General features: G+C 49.7%; 1 protein-coding gene across 3 annotated transcripts in view; it reads right to left on the bottom strand.

The window, feature by feature from the left end:
• Positions 1-19,097, bottom strand: part of LOC128403839 (semaphorin-7A-like) — a 28,181-nt gene extending 9,084 nt beyond the window's left edge. The window contains exons 1-7 of one of the 3 annotated variants that reach the window (XM_053368935.1): positions 18,666-19,097; positions 9,921-10,060; positions 8,074-8,136; positions 6,161-6,256; positions 5,530-5,638; positions 3,508-3,606; positions 1,094-1,236 (exon numbers count right to left, since the gene is read on the bottom strand). In XM_053368935.1, the coding sequence (XP_053224910.1) occupies positions 1,094-1,236; positions 3,508-3,606; positions 5,530-5,638; positions 6,161-6,256; positions 8,074-8,136; positions 9,921-10,060; positions 18,666-18,750 (735 nt within the window). In that variant the 5' untranslated portion in view covers positions 18,751-19,097. The remainder of the gene's footprint in view (positions 1-1,093; positions 1,237-3,507; positions 3,607-5,529; positions 5,639-6,160; positions 6,257-8,073; positions 8,137-9,920; positions 10,061-18,665) is intronic. The other 2 variants (XM_053368938.1, XM_053368936.1) reach the window with 2 other exon arrangements.
• Between the last annotated feature and the right edge of the window lie 794 nt (positions 19,098-19,891).

Below are 19,891 nucleotides of genomic sequence, written 5' to 3'. Positions count from 1 at the left end.
CTTATTTCCTTGACATCTGATGGGAGGGCGTTCCACAGGGCGGGCGCCACCACCGAGAAGGCCCTGTGTTTGGTTCCCTGTTTTCATCGGATAAATGTTGGAGGGTATGGAATATGATGTCCCTATTTTCATCAGAGAAATTTTGGAGGGTATGGAATAGGGTGTCCTCATTTTCATTGGAGAAATGTTGGAGGGTATGGAATAGGACGTCCCTATTTTCATTGGAGAAATGTTGGAGGGTATGGAATAGGATGTCCCTATTTTCATCAGATAAATGTTTGGAGGGTATGCCAAGGACTCTCCCCCTCCTGCTGTGACCAGCTCTCCCAGAAGAGGGATGAAGTGGAGCAGAGACAGACAAGGCAAGAAAGTCTCAGCTTGCTTGGGAAGGACCATGGGGTAGGAACAGACTTATGCAATTGTGGGAAGGCAGGGATCTTTAGTTGGGATGCGGGTGGCGCTGTGGTCTAAACCACTGAGCCTAGGGCTTGCTGATCGAAAGGTCGGCGGCTCGAATCCCTGCGACGGGGTGAGCTCCCGTTGCTCGGTCCCTGCTCCTGCCAACCTAGCAGTTCGAAAGCACGTCAAAGCGCAAGTAGATAAATAGGTACTGCTCCAGCGGGAAGGTAAACGGCGTTTCCGTGCACTGCTCTGGTTCGCCAGAAGCGGCTTAGTCATGCTGGCCACGTGACCTGGAAAAACTGTGGACAAACACCAGCTCCCTCGGCCAGTAAAGCGAGATGAGCGCAGCAACCCCAGAGTCGTCCGCGACTGGACTTTACTGTCAGGGGTCCTTTACCTTTACCTTTTAGGGACCTTTAGTCCTCGCAACTGCCTCATAGGGGCAAGTTCTACTGTGACAAGTTGCTGTGCTCACTAGGCCTGGCTTCCTGAGCTGTCTTGTCTCTGAATAAAGAGCTTCACTGACTCCTTGAGTTATTACTGACCTGCTCCCGGCACTTGTCTAAGCGGCCTTCCGGGTGCTGCTGGGACTAAAACTCCCCCTAGCCCCTGCCCATGGGCCATGTAACTAGTCCGCGCCCCATCCCTCCATGTGGAAACCTCTTCCCAGACATCGCTGCCTCGCTCTAACCTTGCAGACACGCCCGAGCCCAGCTTTGTAAGGCTCCTCGTCCAGCCCGGCCGACTGGTTGACCTCGTTGTAGAAGAAGAAGATTTCGTCTTTGCTCTGGTCCTTCTCTGCCAGCAGGGCGGCACCAACAAACTCCGCTCCTGCTGGGGCGGGAGAGAATTGAAATGGTACGACTGGCATTTAGGACCTGTGCTCAGGAAAACACACACAAGAGGAGCCCTTCTCAAGGGACAGACTGGATCTACACATGGAGGCCCCATTGTTGCAGTCAACTGCTGATGGGCAGCCATGTATTGTGAGCGATTATTCCTGTTGACCATGTATCTAACCAGATTCCAAAAGTCCTCTGCAGGCTCTCCGTTCATAAGCAAGAGCAATCACTACAGTGGTACCTTGGTTTGCAAACAGTCTGGTTTGCATATGTTTTGGATTACAAACACGTCAAACCCGGAAGTGCATGTCCCGGTTTGCAAACTTTTTTTGGATTACAACCCTTTTTCTTTTGGATTACGAACAATTTTTTTTTGGACGCCCCATTGGCGAAAGCGAGCCTTGGGTTACTGTTATGTACTGAAGTTCTCACCCTGGGCCAGCAGGGGGATACTGTAGATAGTTCAGGTCCACATATGCAAATAAGGGATCGAAAGTGATGTTCAGTGATTGGATAGTTACAGAAAGTGGTTACTGTTGCGTTGTAGTGGAGCTCTATATAAGCAGGCTGGCTGAACCCTTCAGTTCAGTTCTGTTCTGGCCTGTGAATAAACAAGAGCTGTTTGAAGAATCGCTGTGTCGTCTGATATGTTCACCCACAACTTAACAGTTACAACCTGTTTTGGTTTACAAATGGACCTCCGGAATGGATTATGGTTGTAAACCAAGGTACCACTGTACTTCCCCTAAGAGCCAGTAGGACAGGAAGGAACAGACTAGCAAAAAGGAGGTGTTAGGAAGAGAGAGAGAGAGATGGGAAAAGGGTGGTACCATCCATGTTTGTCCTTGGGCCTGTGGACCAGGACATATACCTGCAAACAAATGTGGCTCTCAAAATGGCGGGGGAAGAAGCATTTCAGAGGAGAGCTGCAAAGACATTAGCTTTATGAGCAATCACGGCCGATGGCTGATGTAGGTGCCTTTCCCCCATTGATGGGGCTGAAATAAAAAAATTAAGGTCTTATATATATATAAGAAGCGTTCATAAATGTACCAAGCAAACATGTACATAAATATATAAACCACATGTCTGAAGCAGCACAGGAAAAGAGCCCTGAAACCATTTTGATTCCCAAACTGACCAAATGTTTTCTCTGCAAGGTCAAAGGCAAATGGAAAAACCTCCCCATTGTCTTTTCCTTCACAAATCCTGTCTGAAGGGTTTGTCTGTGTATGAATAGGGTGAGCCTATGACCTGGCTCAGGAACTAAGTATATATCATTACAAAAGACTGGCCAGGCTCCCCAGGGTATCCAATCAAGTGACCATTAATAGGTAACCTGCCAGACAGGAGGTAAACAACACACTCAGATTCTGTTGTAGACCGCCCTTTCTGTGATGTATGTATGATGTTTCTGGTGGAGGGGGTGGTCTTGAGCTCCAGTGCGGGCAATTTAAAATGTCTATATAAGGGCTTGCACACCTTGGTTCTGGGTCCTCCTTCTCCTGCATGTGAAGGGGAGCACCATGTTGCAACAGATCAATAAAGATCAGGCTTACTAGCTGCTTTGCTTCTCAATATTTTCTGGTTGGCCTCTGTTCTTTTCTCCAACCGATGGAGAACCTGCAAAGGACTCTATAAGGGCTCTTGTGTTCCCCATAAGGGAATAAGGGCAGATTTTTGTTTATTACAGGGTGGTTGATGGGTGCCATTTTGTGGCCATGCCCATTTCCTGCCCTCTTAAACAGGGCAGCCGTTTTGTGCTACATCGAGACTCCACGGCAACCATTTTGTGTTTTGCACTCGCAGCACTTCCTCAGAATTACAAAAGGCCAGAGACCCCAATGGTGTTTTCCTTATCCACTCCCAGCCTTTGTTACTTGCAGACGATGTTCTATTTATTTTAATGTATTTATTTCACGGGTTTTCCAAACCGCCCAATGACCCGAAACCTCCGAGCCGTTTATCTAAAATATTCCTAAAAATGCCAGTGAAAGCAACTGTTCAAAAACAAGCCATTTGACGCACATGGCATCTCCCGTGCAGAAGAGTTGTGAGAACTATAGTTTGCCCCTCACAGAGCTATGCTTCCCAGCACCCTTAACATACTACAGTTCCCATAATTCTTTGGGGGAATTCACATGCTTTAAATGCAGGGTCTGTAAGCTGCCCCTGGTTGATCCCAAACCAACCAAAATATAAATAAAACCAGGAGTTTTAAGGCATATACAAAGGGATGGATGAGAGAGAGAGAGTTTCTTACGGGGCAGCCAGCTGTTTTCTGTCTTCAGCCCCTTCTTCTTCCCATAGCTTCTCTGGATGCTGCTTTTTTCTCCAGAGAATGCAGAATAAAGGGTGTCTTCTGAAATTGGAACATGCCGGGGAAGAAAAAAATGTGAGTCGCCCATTGCAAACTTTGAAATTATGAGAGCCGAAACAAACACTGCCTTCTTCCTGACTCCTGGTGCCTGTGATCACACTTATACACTTACATATTTCTTCCACCATATGGACTAGAATTTTACATCAGTGCAATTGACTCCATGAAGAATTAGTGGGACGGACAAGAGCCCTTTGTACAGTGCCGGATTTACGTATAAGCTAAACAAGCTATAGCTTAGGGCCCCACTCTCTTGGGAGCCAGTGTGGTGTAGTGGTTAAGAGCGGTAGACTCGTAATCTGGTGAACTGGGTTCGCTTCCCTGCTCCTCCACATGCAGCTGCTGGGTGACCTTGGGCCAGTCACACTTCTCTGAAGTCTCAGCCTCACTCACCTCACAGAGTGTTTGTTGTGGGGGAGGAAGGGAAAGGAGAATGTTAGCCGCTTTGAGACTCCTTAAAGGTAAAGGGACCCCTGACCATTAGGTCCAGTCACGAACGACTATGGGGTTGTGGCACTCATCTCGCTTTCCTGGCCGAGGGAGCCGGCGTACAGCTTTCGGGTCATGTGGCCAGCATGACTAAGCCGCTTCTGGCAAACCAGAGCAGCGCACGGAAACGCCATTTACCTTCCTGCAGGAGTGGTACCTATTTATCTACTTGCACTTTGACATGCTTTTGAACTGCTAGGTTGGCAGGAGCAGGGACCGAGCAATGGGAGCTAACCTAGTCGCGGGGATTCGAACCGCCAACCTTCTGATTGGCAAGTCCTAGGCTCTGTGGTTTAACCCACAGCGCCACCCGCAACCCTTGCGACTCCTTAGGGTAGTGATAAAGCGGGAAATCAGATCCAAACTCTTCTTCTTCTCTTCTTGGGGGCCCCCAAAAATTTAAAGGAAAAAACACACCTGGATGTACATTTCCAAAATATAAGATGAAAAGCAAATAAAATAAAACCTACATACAGCAACAGTGTTTTGTGTTGTGTAGGCTCCTGTGATGTAAGTCATGGGCCCCGCCTGCTAGCCTGCTCCCTAAATATCACTGGCTTGCTCCTTTCTGTTTATAGGGTGCCTACATTCTGCATGGACTGGTTGCATGGACTGGTTGCACATGCGCAAATGGCTTGAGATACCTATTAGGTCCATCAATTACCATATACAGTGGTACCTCTGGATGTGAATGGGATCCGTTCCGGAGCCCCATTCGCATCCAGAAGCGAACGCAACCCGCGTCTGCGCTTGCACAGGTCGCGATTTGCCGCTTCCGCGCATGCGCGTGATGTCATTTTGACCGTCTGCGCATGCGCTAGTGGCGAAACCCGGAAGTAACACACTCCGTTACTTCCAGGTCGCCGCAGCGCGCAACCCGAAAATACTTATCCCGAAGCTACTTCAACCTGAGGTATGACTGTAGCATATATTCAACACAAAAAACAGCGACAATTGGTTGTTGACAAAGGACAGCTGGACATATAAAGGGCCCCATTACCTTCGGTAGCTTAGGGCCTCATCAAACCTAAATCTGGCCCTGCCTTTGTGAACCAAGACAGTTATGTACTGAAGTTCTCACCCTGGGCCAGCAGGGGGATACTGTAGATAGTTTTCACTCAGGTCCACATATGCAAATAAGGGATTGAAAGTGACGTTCAGTGATTGGATAGTTACAGAAAATGGTTACTGTTGCGTTCTAGTGGAGCTCTATATAAGCAGGCTGGCTGAACCCTTCAGTTCAGTTCTGTTCTGGCCTGTGAATAAACAAGAGCTGTTTGAAGAATCGCTGTGTCGTCTGATATGTTCACCCACAACTTAACAAAGACATTTTGCCGTTTGAACATTTGAAACCCAAAATCTGAGCAGAACAAAACCAGCCAGGGAGACCCCTCTGTGCCTTTCTTTACTCCGTACCTACAGTGATGACCACGGCGTTCTGGGATGGTGATGCTGGTGAGATGTTTTCCCCTGAAGCGGTGATATTCCGGCCTTGCTTGTCCGTTTGGAAGGTTGTGGTGTTGACCTTGGAGTAAAGAGACAAAAAAGAAAAATGAATGCATTTTAACATATCAACTGAACTCGTGGCCTCTCGATTTTCATGTTCCTTCCTGCCACGTTTTTTTAAAATTGTTTTTACAGATAATTTCATTGCTTTATTCTTTTTAAAACTGCTCTGAGGGTAGATTTCCCCACCTCGAATCAAACAACCTATACCGTATTTTTTGCTCTATAAGACTCACTTTTTCCCTCCTAAAAAGTAAGGGGAAATGTGTGTGCGTCTTATGGAGCGAATGCAGGCTGCGCAGCTATCCCAGAAGCCAGAACAGCAAGAGGGATTGCTGCTTTCACTGCGCAGCGATCCCTCTTGCTGTTCTGGCTTCTGAGATTCAGAATATTTTTTTTCTTGTTTTCCTCCTCCAAAAACTAGGTGTGTCTTGTGGTCTGGTGCGTCTTATAGAGCGAAAAATACGGTAATTTTTATGAAATGAAAATAGGCAAAACACCTGCAGATTCCATCCGCCACTCTGATATTTCTCAAGCTCACCAGAAACCAGCACTTGGGAGAAGCCGCGTTGGTTCCACAGACCATCATTTTGTTGTCCACTTTCTCAATCACTTGGATGAAATTGTCACAGTCCTCCTATGAGGAAAGGTGATGGGGAGGGGAGAGGAAAAACACAGAAGCATATTTATTTATTTTAACATTTCTGACCTACACTTCCATGGCATCTGGAAACTGCAATTAATCCAGAATGCGGCAGCTAGACTGGTGACTGGCAGCGGCCGCCGAGACCACATAACACCAGTCCTGAGAGACCTACACTGGCTCCCAGTATGTTTCCGAGCACAATTCAAAGGGTTGGTGCTGACCTTTAAAGCCCTAAACGGCCTCGGTCCAGCATACCTGAAGGAGCGTCTCCACCCCCATCATTCTGCCCGGACGCTGAGGTCCAGCTCTGAGGGCCTTCTGGCGGTTCCCTCACTGCGAGAAGCCAAGTTACAGGGAACCAGGCAGAGGGCCTTCTTGGTGGTGGCGCCCACCCTGTGGAATGCCCTCCCTTCAGATGTGAAGGAAATAAGCAGCTATCTTCTCTTCAAAAGACATCTGAAGGCAGTTCAGGGAAGTTTTTAATATTTAATGCTGTATTGTTTTTAACGCTTGATTGGGAGCCGCCCAGAGTGGCTGGGGAAACTCAGCCAGATGGGCGGAGTATAAATAATAAATTATTATTATTATTATTATTATTATTATTATTATTATTATTATCCTTCAAGATGGCTTCAATATAATCAATCCATCGATATTTGTTAAACAACAACAACAACACCACTACACACCACAATAAAAGCAGCAATGTATATTTGTTAGAGTAGGGGACAGTTCTACTCTGTTAAAAAGTGATCTGTGCTCCAGTGTGAATTTTAAAATTGCCGCTGTTTCTCTTGGGGGGAAGTTGTAGGGAAATACCTTTGTTCCTCAAGCCACCCCCCTTGCCATTGATAACCTCATGCTGCTGGAAAACATGAGTTTGCATTTTGCATATGCACACACACATTTGAAATATTTACATTTAACATTTTCAGTGCAATAAATGCATTTTTTAAAATAAAAAAACAGGGGAGGGGGATACAGAAAACAGAGAAGAAATAAAGGTATATATACGGTATATATGGGTGTGTGTGTGTAAAATAATATATTTCTAGAGAGCATGAGTTGATTAACCATGCCCTCCTTGCCACTGGGGGGCGCCAACTATTTACCGTATTTTTTGCTCTATAAGACTCACTTTTTCCCTCCTAAAAAGTAAGGGGAAATGTGTGTGCATCTTATGGAGCGAATGCAGGATGCGCAGCTATCCCAGAAGCCACAACAGCAAGAGGGATTGCTGCTTTCGCTGCACAGTGATCCCTTTTGCTGTTCTGGCTTATGAGATTCAGAATATTTTTTTTCTTGTTTTCCTCCTCCAAAAACTAGGTGCGTCTTGTGGTCTGGTGCGTCTTATAGAGCGAAAAACACGGTAATTTAATGCAGCCTTTCTAGCCCTAAGGGTTGGGTGGGTTATACAGCAAAATGCATCCCAAAAACAGGCGCCCAAATTGGCTGTGGAGGTGCTGATCCCAGGAGATTTACACAATGGTCTGTGCCAGCTGTTGGCTTAACATCTGTGAAAGGTCCTCAACAAACATGGAGGCCGGGAGTTCTGTCAGGGTGGCCCCTAAAAGATGCATTGCGCAGACTGAGACCTGAGTCAGCGGTAGCTTAATTGGGCCAGCTGGGATCCTATTGGCTCCTTGCATCGTCACGTGATCCCTGCTGGCGCTGCAGTACCCCCTCCAGCCACTGGTGGCGCTGCAGCACAAGTGGGGCAGGAAGTTGAGACACGCCCCCCACCATTGTCCCCTCTTACTTAGGAAACATTTTGTAGTTCACTGATCCAGGTCCCCACAACTCCTTACCCACGCTGCTCTGGGCTTGCTTTTACAGTCCTTTTCTGCCTTCTCATCAGCCTTCAGGGGGACCTGGAGCAAGGAGAGAGACCATGGTGAGGAAACTGGGGGGCACCAACCCTATGCCCCCCGCGAAAACTAGGAGGCTATTTCGCTCTACGCTGGTCCCAGGATGCAGCTCACAAGAAAGAGGACATCAGGATAGGAACTCAGGAATTTGCCTTCTACTGAGCCGGACGTTTTCTCAGACTGGTGACTGGGAGCGGCCACCGAGACCACATAACACCTGAAAGACCGACATTGGCTCCCAGTACGTTTCCAAGCGCAATTCAAAGTGTTGGTGTTGACCTTTAAAGCCCTAAATGGCCCAGTAGACCTGAAGGAGCATCTCCACCCCCATCATTCACCCCGGACACCGAGGTCCAGCTCCGAGGGCCTGCTGGTGGTTCCCTCCCTGCGAGAAGCCAAGTTACAGGGAACCAGGCAGAGGGCCTTCTCTGTGGAACTCCCTCCCCATCAGATGTCAAGGAAATAAATAACTATCTGACGTTTAGAAGACATCTGAAGGCAGCCCTGTTTAGGGAAGTTTTTAATGACTGATGTTTTCATGTATTTTTAATCTTTTGTTGGAAGCCACCCTGAGCGGCTGGGGAAACCCAGGCAGATGGGTGGGGTATAAATAATAAATAAAAATAAATAAATAATTATCTACAATGACTGGGAACATCTCTCCAGGGTTTCGGAAAAGGGAGATTTCCAGCCCTGCCCGGGGAAGCCAGGGATTGAACCTGCAACGTTCTGCAACCAAAGCAAGAGCTCTACAGCTGAGCTACATCCCTTCCCTGGTTGTTCGTTTCAGCACCACGGACACCTCCTAGGGAGAAACGTGCTCCCTAGTAACACAAGCCCTTCTGAGCCTTGACCTCAGAACATAAGAGCTTTGCTGGATCAGGGGAATGGCCCGTCTAGTCCAGCACCCTGTTCTCACAGTGGCCAGCCAGCTGCCCCAAAGGGAAACCCGCAATCAGGATTCGAACTCAAGAGCAACTCTTCCCTAGCTGCAGTTTTCCGGCAACTGGCATTCAGAAGCATCACTGCTTCCAGAGCCCAGCAATCAGGCCTAGTAGCCACCAAGGGGCTCCATGAATTTATGTAACCCTCTTTTAAAACCATTCCGATTGCTGGCAATGTGTTCCACCTCTGGAAGCGAGTTCCACAGATTATGTGATGGCCTGGGAGTCTGACTCAGAGGCTGAACCAGGGGAATCCCAGCCTGCACAGGAGTCCCCGCCTCCAGGGCCAGCTGAGCCGGGGCAGGCGCTTGAATCTGAAGGGCCCTCACCTGTGCCGGATCCTCAGGAGCAGACACCAGATGAATCCGCTCTGGCTCCGGAGGTGATGGAGGACCCATTGCCTGCAGGTGCTCCTCTCCCAGCCCTGTCAGGGGAAGGTGAGGCTGCCTCTGGGTCCAGTAACCCTCCAGCCTCTCCTGAGCTGCAGAGGCTCAGGGCAGAGAGGCGGAGGGAACTAAGTTCTCTCAGGAGGAGTGCTCGTCTTAAGGCCAGGAGAGGCGGGTCACCTGTGGGCCGGGACCGCCCCTGGCCTCAGAGAAGATAAAGGCCAGTCAGCCCAGTCCCAGGTTGCGGGAGCAACATCGTTGGAAACCCGTTTCGGCCAGCACCCAGACCTGTCCTTCCGGAGTTCCTGACTTCGCCCGGCTTCCTGCTTTGGACCCCGCTTCGCCCTTGGTGGACAGTCTCCAGACCCTCAATTCAGGACCGGACTCTGACCACGCCTCTCGGTAACCCCTCCCCCAGGTCCAGCACAGATTAACTGCGCCACCTGAAGCTCTGTACCTCTTTCGGAGTGACTTCGGAGTCCGTAAACGTCAAGAGCAACAGCTTCCCCCGGCCTCCGACGAGGACTTGGTTGGAGCCGGGCTCGTGGAACATGGCCGCCGGTCTCTCACGTTCACTGAAATTGAACCTCTGGGCATCTGAAAGGAGAGGGGGTCGTATTGGTCATTGTTGGAGATGCGGTGAAAAAATAGGAACAACAATACAGTGGTACCTCGGGTTACAGATGCTTCAGGTTACATACGCTTCAGGTTACAGACTCCACTAACCCAGAAATAGTGCTTCAGGTTAAGAACTTTGCTTCAGGATGAGAACAGAAATCGTGCTCCAGCGGCGCAGCAGCAGAGGGAGGCCCCATTAGCTAAAGTGGTGCTTCAAGTTAAGAACAGTTTCAGGTTAAGAACGGACCTCCAGAACGAATTAAGTACTTAACCCGAGGTACCACTGTATAGGGCTGCTTTCAGATGTCTTCTAAAGGTTGTATAATTACAGTGGTACCTCGGGTTAAGAACTTAATTCGTTCTGGAGGTCTGTTCTTAACCTGAAACTGTTCTTAACCGAATTAAGTACTTAACCTGAAGTACCACTGTACATATGTGGTGGAGGTGTGAGTGGTCATAAAGTTATTATTTAGTGACTTTCAGAGATTTATAAGATTTCTGATTATTTGGTTTCAGAGTTCCTACAGAGCAGGCTTCGGAGATCTTTGCGACTTGCAGGAGAGACTCTCCCACGAACCTCAGCAACCTGCTGGGCGTGCAAGGGATAAAGCCGTCTTTCGAAATGTTAACGTCCTGTCCGCACCAGCACGGCAGTTTGGAGCCTGAATGGATCTGGGCCCTGAGGTCTCCTTGGAGGAAGGGGGCGTGCGTGTAGAGGAGCTGTATGATTGCATAGAGGGAAGATTTGCCTTTGTTGCTCCGCCCCCTCTGTGGCCCCCAAATAGGCTGCCGAGAAGGGATCATGGCCCTCAGACTGGAAAAAAGGTTCTGCTTTCTCTCTTCGGAGAGAGAAAACGGTAACTGGCTTCCACTTAAGCGCGTGTACAACGGAACAAGCTCCATTCTGCTGCCTCATCTGTCCAGAGAGCTCCTCTTCCACGGCGGCGACATTAATGCAGTTAATGCATAATACATGGGCTTAAAAAATAAAATCAGGAGGGGAAAGGGTAGAGGAGAACACTGAACAGTGGGTGGTGGCGCAGAAACCAAGAGCGGCGGTGGGCTCTTTACAAAAATATACAATTAAAAATAAACCCGTCCTGTTTTAATTACACCCCATGAGCAGGGCTGGAGAATTAAGGCTGGAGGGCCACCCTTGGCTCTGAACCTGAAATTCCCCGTCACGGATTGATCTTGTATCTTATCCATCCATCTATGGCAGGCACCCCCCAAACGCGGCCCTCCAGCTGTTTTGGGACTACAACTCCCATCATCCCTGACCACTGGTCCTGTTAGCTAGGGATGATGGGAGTTGTAGTCCCAAAACAGCTGGAGGGCCGAGTTTGCCTATGCCTGGTTTAGGGTGTGGTTGTTTGTTTGTTATTGACTGTGGCGAATTTTATTTTCATGTGTGAGTGGGGTGGGTGTTTTGGATCAGGTTAGCCATATTGATTCGTATGCTGTCGGTGGATTCTTGCCGTTGTCTTGTATGTACAAAATACTACTCCAGGCATCCCCAAACTCGGCCCTCCAGCTGTTTTGGGACTACAACTCCCATCATCCCTGACCCTGGTCCTGTTAGCTAGGGATGATGGGAGTTGTAGTCCCCAAACAGCTGGAGAGCCGAGTTTGGGTGTGCCTGATCTATGGTGCCCATTGGGGCAGGTTGGGCGGAAGGCAAGGAGCCCGGCAGTAGGTGGCGCCAGAAAGCCAATGGCAGGCAGGAACTCACTAATTCTAGTTTTGCATCTCTCCTCCTCCTTCTGAAAAGTGCAATGCTGGGGGAGATGAGGAGGAGGAGGAAGCCGCCTAATGGTTCCTCCACCCGGATTGGTTGTGAGCAGGCCGGCCGGTAGGGAGCTGCCTGAGAGCAGAGTGAGGCCAGTGTGACCCTGCGCCGTTCACCCTGATGGACCAACCTCTCCACTGGCATTCTCAGAACATCCTTTCCAAGCCCCTAGCAAACTGCCCTGCTCAACATTTAAATGAGGGGTTCCCCAAAGCGAGTGGTAGCGACCCCTGGAGGGTGGTGAAATTACCTAGGGGGTGCCAAGAGGCGGTGGGGGGGGGCACTGGGGGTGTAAATGACCACCAGACTCCGAAAAGCTGGCATCACCAGAACACATTCATTGAATTAATTAATCTGAACAGTTTTGGTTACATTTGCAATTAACCGTTAATGTTTCGAATGTGATCGTGTTTTTATCGTGCAAACTGCTATTCTGAATAATGCTTTTTTATAGGGGAAAGGGACATTAGGGGTGGGTTGGCGCTGTGGGTTAAACCACAGAGCCTAGGACTTGCCGATCAGAAGGTCAACAGTTTGAATCCCCGCAATGACGGGGTGAGCTGCCGTTGCTTGGTCCCTGCTCCTGCCAACCTAGCAGTTCGAAAGCACATCAAAGTGCAAGTAGATAAACAGGTACCGCTCCGGCGGGAAGGTAAATGGCGTTTTTGTGCGCTGCTCTGGTTCGCTAGAAGCGGCTTAGTCCTGCTGGCCACATGACCCGGAAGCTGTACGCCGGCTCCCTCGGCCAATAAAGCGAGACGAGCGCCGCAATTCCAGAGTCGTCCACGACTGGCCCTAACGGTCGGGGTCCCTTTACCTTTTTACTTTATGGAGCAAAGGTTTGGGGACGACTGATTCTTGCAATGCCATGGTTTGGACTAGATCCCTCTGGATCCCTTCCAGGTCTGCGATTCTGCAATCCTATGCTTCAAACCTCCCTAGCTCCTTTGCCCTGTGCTAACATTTTTGAATTCTGGTGCTGGAGGAGACTCTTGAGAGTCCCATGGACTGCAAGAAGATCAAACCCATCCATTCTGAAGGAAATCAGCCCTGAGTGCTCACTGGAAGGACAGATCCTGAAGCTGAGGCTCCAATACTTTGTCCACCTCAGGAGAAGAGAAGACTCCCTGGAAAAGACCCTGATGTTGGGAAAGATGGAGGGCACAAGGAGAAGGGGACGGCAGAGGACGAGATGGTGGGACAGTGTTCTCGAAGCTACCAACATGAGTTTGACCAAACTGTGGGAGGCAGTGGAAGACAGGAGTGCCTGGCGTGCTCTGGTCCAGGGGGTCACGAAGAGGCGGACACGACTAAACGACTAAACAACAACAACAACATTGCAGTGGGGTTGAGGAGCGGGGAGAGCGTTTATGGGGAAATTTCCCCAAGGTCACTCTTGGCTGGAAACTGTCCATCATCCACAAATGGGGGAGCTGAACTGGGAACCCAGAATGGGCATTGAAAGGGCAGGAAAGCAGAGCATCCCACCTGGTCCTTGAGAGACTCTCTCTCTCTCTATCTTGCAGAAATGCTGCTTAAAGCCACAGGCTTTCCTTTCCGGGGGCTTTTCTAACAAATGTGTCGTGATGAGGAGCAGTGTGCAATTTGGGTCTGCTAGGGCGAGCCCTGTGGGTGGCAACCGCTTATCGGAGAATGAATCTGGGGCGTTGTTTTTGTGTTCCCTGCCTCCCCTCCTCTCGGAGCTCGCAGCTCTCTTTTTATCCGCACTGCAGAGAGTGCCAAGTCTAGCCTGACCCAGTCTATAAAATCTCCTCCTCCTCTGTTTCTCTGCAAAAAAAAGCCTCCTGTTTTTGGAAGAGAGCGGCTGTCTTGCTGGCTCCCAGCCAGGCCCTGCAATCCAATCTCAGGTGTGGCACTGCCTCTGGTGCCAAGGGGAAAGAGATGCCCAGGTCTCAGGTATGCCTGAAAGCAGCACTGTCTGGTCTGGGAAACCTCCGAGTGTGCAGGGATCCCCTGAGGAGGTGCAGAGTGCCTTTCCTACCTTCTACAAAGCGTTGAGAAGAACCCGATGTGCAGAGATTCTCTGAGGATGTGCAGAGTGCATCTTTCTGCAGTAAAGGGGACAAACAGCTGCTTGGCCTCTTCAAAGGCCATTTTTCCCCTACCTACTAGACATTGCTCAGATCCCAGGGGGCAGGATGGGGCAGTAGGGTCTAGACCCCAGTTGTGCCAGCATAGGGGGTTTTAACAGCTGTAGTTAGCCATGAAGACCCCCATGGAACCTCCAGATGCAGAGGCAGTCTACCTGTATCAATGCAACAGGAGAAGGCTGTTGCCATTGGGGCCTACTGGAGGGCTTCACAGGAGCGTCTGGATGGCCGTCGTGGGGAACTGGTCTAGGCCAGACCCCCTCAGATGGACCCTGCTCCAGAGGGTTCTTCCTGCTAGCCGTGGTCGTTCAGAATGGAACCTCCATTTACAAAGGCAGTCTACCCCCTTCATTAGGGCACAGGGAGAGCCTCGCCTTGCAGCGTAAAGGAAGAGAGCTGGTGGTTTCAGACCTCATGTGTGGGCTTCCCTTGGTCTGACACATCGGGGCTGTTCTTATGTCCATCCCCGTCCCCCCAAAAGACCCCATGTGGTGTAGTCGCTAGAGTGTCAGACTAGGACCTGGAAGAGGCCAGGGTTCAAATCTCCACTTGTCCACTTGGGGGCCAGTCACTGCCTCTCAGCCTCTCCTACCTCACAGGACTGTTGTGCGCATTAAATGAGGAGGAGAACCACGTGTGTCGCTTTGAGCTCCGTAGAGGGAAAAGGTGGAACATGAACGCAATAGCAAGAAATAAATAAAAGCCAAAGCGTTCTTGCATTCGAGGCCTTAGCCCCAGAATAAAACAAAACAACAACACAGTCGGAGTGAAAATGTTGGCCAGGCCCAATGTCCAGCCTCTCACAGCAGCCAAATGCCCCCGGTTACCTAGAAGTCCAGATAGACTGCCTCTGGACCTGGAGGTTCGACAAGAATCTCAGAAGAGCCCGGTTGCTGGATCAGGCCCAGAGGGGCCCATCTAATCCAGCATCCTGTTTTCACAGCAGCCAACCAGGTGCCCCAATGAGAAGCCCCCCAGCAGGATCCGAGCACAAGAACACCTCTGTCCGTTTGTGTTTCTCAGCGACTGGCCTCCAGAGTCCAACCGAGGACGGAGAACATAATCATTGTGGATAGTAGCGAACGATAGGCTTCTCTTCCATGAATTTGCCTCGCCCCTCTATTAAAGGGTTGCTAAGCTGATTCATTCGCTGCCGAAATGGCCTATTTAGTGGCACGGGGCTCTCAGGAAGCTGGCCTTATGTCCTTGGTCTATCTAGCTTAGTATTGCCCACACTGACTGGCAGCGCCTCTCTGGGGTTTCAGACGGAGGGTCTCTCCTGGCTATTGAACCCGGGTCCATCTGCAAGCGAAGCAGATCGCGCTAGCCGCTGAGCTGGGCCACTTCCTTCCCCTAAAAACAACAGTCAAGGTCCCAGTCCTCATGCTTGTGTAAAGAGGAACGCAGAGAGCAGCCTTGTGCAAGCCAGGTTCCATCCAGTTCAGTATTCCCTGCACTGACTGGTAGCAGCTCTTTGGGTTTTCAGAGGGAGAGGGGTGGCCATTGAAAGCGGGGCGAAGCAGATGTTCTGCCCCAGAGCCGCTGCTCTGCCCAACAACATCAAGATGGAAACTCCTTGATCTGCAGCTGGAAGATGCTTTCGCCTCTCCAAATCACACATCTGTGAATCACAAGGGTGAGATAAGCCAAGAGGCTTTTTGCCACCCGCCCCAGATGTCTATGGGTCCAGGAAAAATTGTGGGGGTCTTGGATTAGGGATGTAGGAAACCCAGCTCCTACCAGATCAGACTATTTTTTTTATCTGGAGCAGGCTTGTCAGCTCTGAGTGACGGCATCTTTCCAGGATCTGAGGCCGGGGGAAAACAAAATCCACTTTCATCTGCTAACCTGATTTTTATTTTTATTTTTAAATCCCGGGGACTGAACCTGGACTCTTCTGCAAATGCTCTACCCCTGAACTACAGTTTCCCCAGCAAGTTCTGCTGAAATCATTCCACAGAAGTGGCAGCTGGTCTCACGATGACACAGCCCTCTCCCTTCTCTGAAATGAGACTCCTGCCTCTGAAGTTTAAATGATTTTAATTGCGAATATGGATGTTTTCACGATTATAAAATGCACAGTACATTAGGAAGGTGTGTGCCTCTTGAAAGGCGACGATGGCATTTCATAAACAAGCAATTCAGCTTCGGACACACCCTATATTTAGAGCCCAATGGTGGGAACTGTAGTTCACGGGTGCAGGGAATTGCAGTTTGGTGAGCAGTCACCCACAGTTCCCAGGATTCCCGAGTGGTGGGAAGTCGTGTGATTTAAATTTAAGGTGTGGAGGTTAACTTCGTCCCACCCAATGGTGATGCTTAATCCTAGGATCACTCAGAGTAGCTCACAAACGAGTTTGGTCCCTAATTGTTTGCACTGCAGCATCCCTGATTGCCTATCACCACCGATTTACAGAGTTCAAAGCACTCATCACTACGGCTCATGATGTTCAGGCTCCTTCAGGCTTTTGCCACTGAGCTCATGGCTCAGTATAGGATCAGAGGAAGCTGCCTTATACCCAGACAGAGCTTCATCGAGCTCAGAAGTGCCCACACTGACTGGCAGCAGCTCTCCAGGGTTTCAGGCACTGGTGCGGGTGGGATCTTTCCAAGCCCTATCTAGAAATGCCAGGACTTGAACCCGGGACCTTCTGCAAGCCAGGCAGATGCCCTACCACCGACTGATGCGCCTTCCCTGCTGCAGACTAGCAAGGACCACACCTGAAAGCTGCAAAAGTGATTTAAGGAAGGCGTTCGCTCCAAATCTTCCAACCAACCCTAGATATGTTTTTAAAAAACCTGTCATTATCTTATGTAATATTTGAAGCATGTATGGAAGTGAAAGCTGGACCATAAAGAAGGCTGATCGCCGAAGAATTGATGCTTTTGAACTATGGTGCTGGAGGAGACTCTGGAGAGTCCCATGGACTGCAAGAAGATCAAACCTCTCCATTCTGAAGGAAATCAGCCCTGAGTGCTCACTGGAAGGACAGATCCTGAAGCTGAGGCTCCAAGACTTTGGCCACCTCATGAGAAGAGAAGACTCCCTGGAAAAGACCCTGATGTTGGGAAAGATGGAGGGCACAAAGATGGAGGGACGACAGAGGACGAGATGGTGGGACAGTGTTCTCGAAGCGGCCAGCATGAGTTTGACCAAACTGCGGGAGGCAGTAGAAGACAGGAGTGCCTGGCGTGCTCTGGTCCAGGGGGTCACGAAGAGGCGGACATGACTAAATGACTAAACAACAACAATATTTGAAGCCTGTTGGGCCTCCCTCTCCGCGCTGCTTCGGAAAACCAGGATTCTATCTGCTCAGATAGACTGCGCCTGCTCAGGAAGCCCCAGTGCAAATAGATAAAGGAAACCACCCCCCATCCAATGCTGTCTAGTGACACAGGGACATCGCCCGCCTTTCATCTCTGATCTGGCAGCGGGATTATCTGCCTGGAAGCCACATCTGTCCCCCTCCCCAGACATCTGCATTGCACAGCAAGCAAGATTTGGTTCCAGCAAGAAACATGTGCACTGCCAGGTCTGGCAAAACAAAACGTCTTGACCCAAAGGAACGGGCAGATGGTGTTATAATTGCCTTGGGAGGGGTGCGCTTGGAATGCACTTTGCTGTGTCAGGCTGCAGCCAGCAAAAGAAGGCTAATAATAGTAGTAATAATAATAATAATAATAATAATAATAATAATAATAATAATTGCCTTTGCTGCCCTACCCTGTGACCTGACTGCTTTCCTTGCAAGTTGCAGGCTGGCTTCATTCAAAAGAGACTTTTGTCTGGCAACAGGGTGTGGGGTATTGAAGTTCTGAGTCGGCTTGTTGGCAGGACACCTGCCTGGCGTGCAGAAGGCATGCAATCCCCAGAGGCATCATCCCTAGGCAGGGCTGGGAAAGACTTCTGGTCTGGAACCCGGGAGAGCAGCTGCCAGTCAGTGTTGGGAATGCTGCGCTCCAGAGACCAATGAGCCTGTCTTGGTAAAAGGCAGCTTCTCATGTGTTGCCTCTGGCACTAGGCGTCCTCAGAGTGGACCCAATGAAAACAATCCTTTCAATGGGTCTACTCTGAGTAGATGGGGCTGCCCATCTTGCCCACAAGTGAAATCCCTCACTGTCAGACTTGAGAGCGAGAGATGAAAACAAGCAGAGTGACTGAGCCAGACCCGGTCCTCTCCAAAATGTGCTTAATGATAAACAGGTTTCCGTGGCAACCGCCTCCTCCTCCTCCAACATGCCTCTGTGCAAAAGGAATGCATAACATCTTAGGTTATGTATCTGTTTTTCTACCAAAGCTGGGTTGGGGGGACAACACCCACAAATGGACCCTGACCATGAAAGGCTCAGCAGACCCCAAATTTTCAGGCTGGTGGGGTGAGCCCCCCCTCCTGACTCCCCAACAAACGCAGAGCGACCACCTAAGATGTCCTGAACTCTGCAAATCTGCAAATAGTTTCTCATGCAGAAAGCTGAACAGAAGCAATTCTAACCTGTTCTTATTTCCAATCTCCCGCAACTACCATGCATTAAATAAATTTAAAAGCTATTATATATACACCCCCCTTTTCTTTGAGGGGAGGGAATGTTTCTGGTTAGATCATCTAAAATGTATGCAAGATTGGCTTTTTTAAAAAAGAAATTGCAAACAGTATTATAATAAAAAAATAGTCGTCTCACAAACCTTGCAGATTGAGCTTCAGCCTGGGCACCTTTTGGGAGGAGGCGAGGCAGAGGATGGAGAGCAGGTAAAAACAGAGGCCTCTCATCTTTTGGGGGGGGTGGGTATCTGTGTAGGCAGGAAGAGAGAATGTCTGCTTCCCAAGGATGGATGTCTGCAGCAAGGAAAACTCCACAGGCGCTGTTTTTCCTCCGGCTTCTGTCAAGAGCTGAGTGCACTCCTCCTCCCAGCTCTCGCTATCCTAATTTATAGCCCCTTCGAAATAAATAAATAACTACCTCCCCACCAACCCGGCAGAGGAGAAACAAACGTCAGCATAGCTTCCTCGAGGAGGGGGGAGAAACCATGACCAACCATCACTGCCTGCCCTGCCCCTTGTTTTAAGTCGCAGGCGAAAGAGAACCGCACAGCAAAGAGAATTGCAAGGTGGCGGAAGGAAAATGGGGAGAAATCCAATCTGGTCGCTCAGGGAATGTCCCTGGGGGGAAATGGCCAGCCCAGAAAGGGGTGGGAGGCTTTCAGAGCCGGCTCTGTTGTTGAGTGATGGGCAGAGGTGGCCCTTAGCGCCTGGCTTATGATGGACACATTGTCAGTCAGTCGGTCAGTTTTATTGCACATAGCCAAAGGCTGCTGCAATGTACAATATCCTGGCTATTTTCAACGACGGTTAATTAATTAAAGACTCCCTGCTTTAATGACACAAAGGGGGAAGAGTGAAGGGGTTGTGTTCATGGGATAAATGCTCATTTATGTATCTGTTTATATATCAGTGGGGCTGTGGGTTAAACCACTGAGCCTAGGACTTGCTGAACAGAAGGTCGGTGGTTCAAATCCCCGCGACAAGGTGAGCTCTCGTTGCTCGGTCCCTGCTCCTGCCAACCTAGCAGTTCAAAAGCACGTCAAGGTGCAAATAGATAAATAGGTACCGCTCTAGTGGGAAGGTAAACGGCGTTTCCGTGCGCTGCTCTGGTTCGCCAGAAGCAGCTTGGTCATGCTGGCCACATGACCCGGAAGCTGTACGCTGGCTCCCTCGGCCAATAAAGCGAGATGAGCGCCGTAACCCCAGAGTTGGCCACGACTGGACCTAACAGTCAGGGGTCCCTTTACCTTTACCTTTATATATCAGTTGCTACTTGGAGAGAGCTGGTTGACATGACACTAAGCCAAACCATGCCTTAGAGAGTTCCTGGAGAGAAAACTGACAGCTGTCCTTCTCTGGTGCTGCTGCT

This window comes from Podarcis raffonei, chromosome 16 (genome assembly GCF_027172205.1).
Source record: "Podarcis raffonei isolate rPodRaf1 chromosome 16, rPodRaf1.pri, whole genome shotgun sequence".
Taxonomy (NCBI): Eukaryota; Metazoa; Chordata; class Lepidosauria; order Squamata; family Lacertidae; genus Podarcis; species Podarcis raffonei.
Note: the sequence above shows the minus strand (reverse complement) of the source record. Positions and strands in the feature narration are given on the sequence as shown.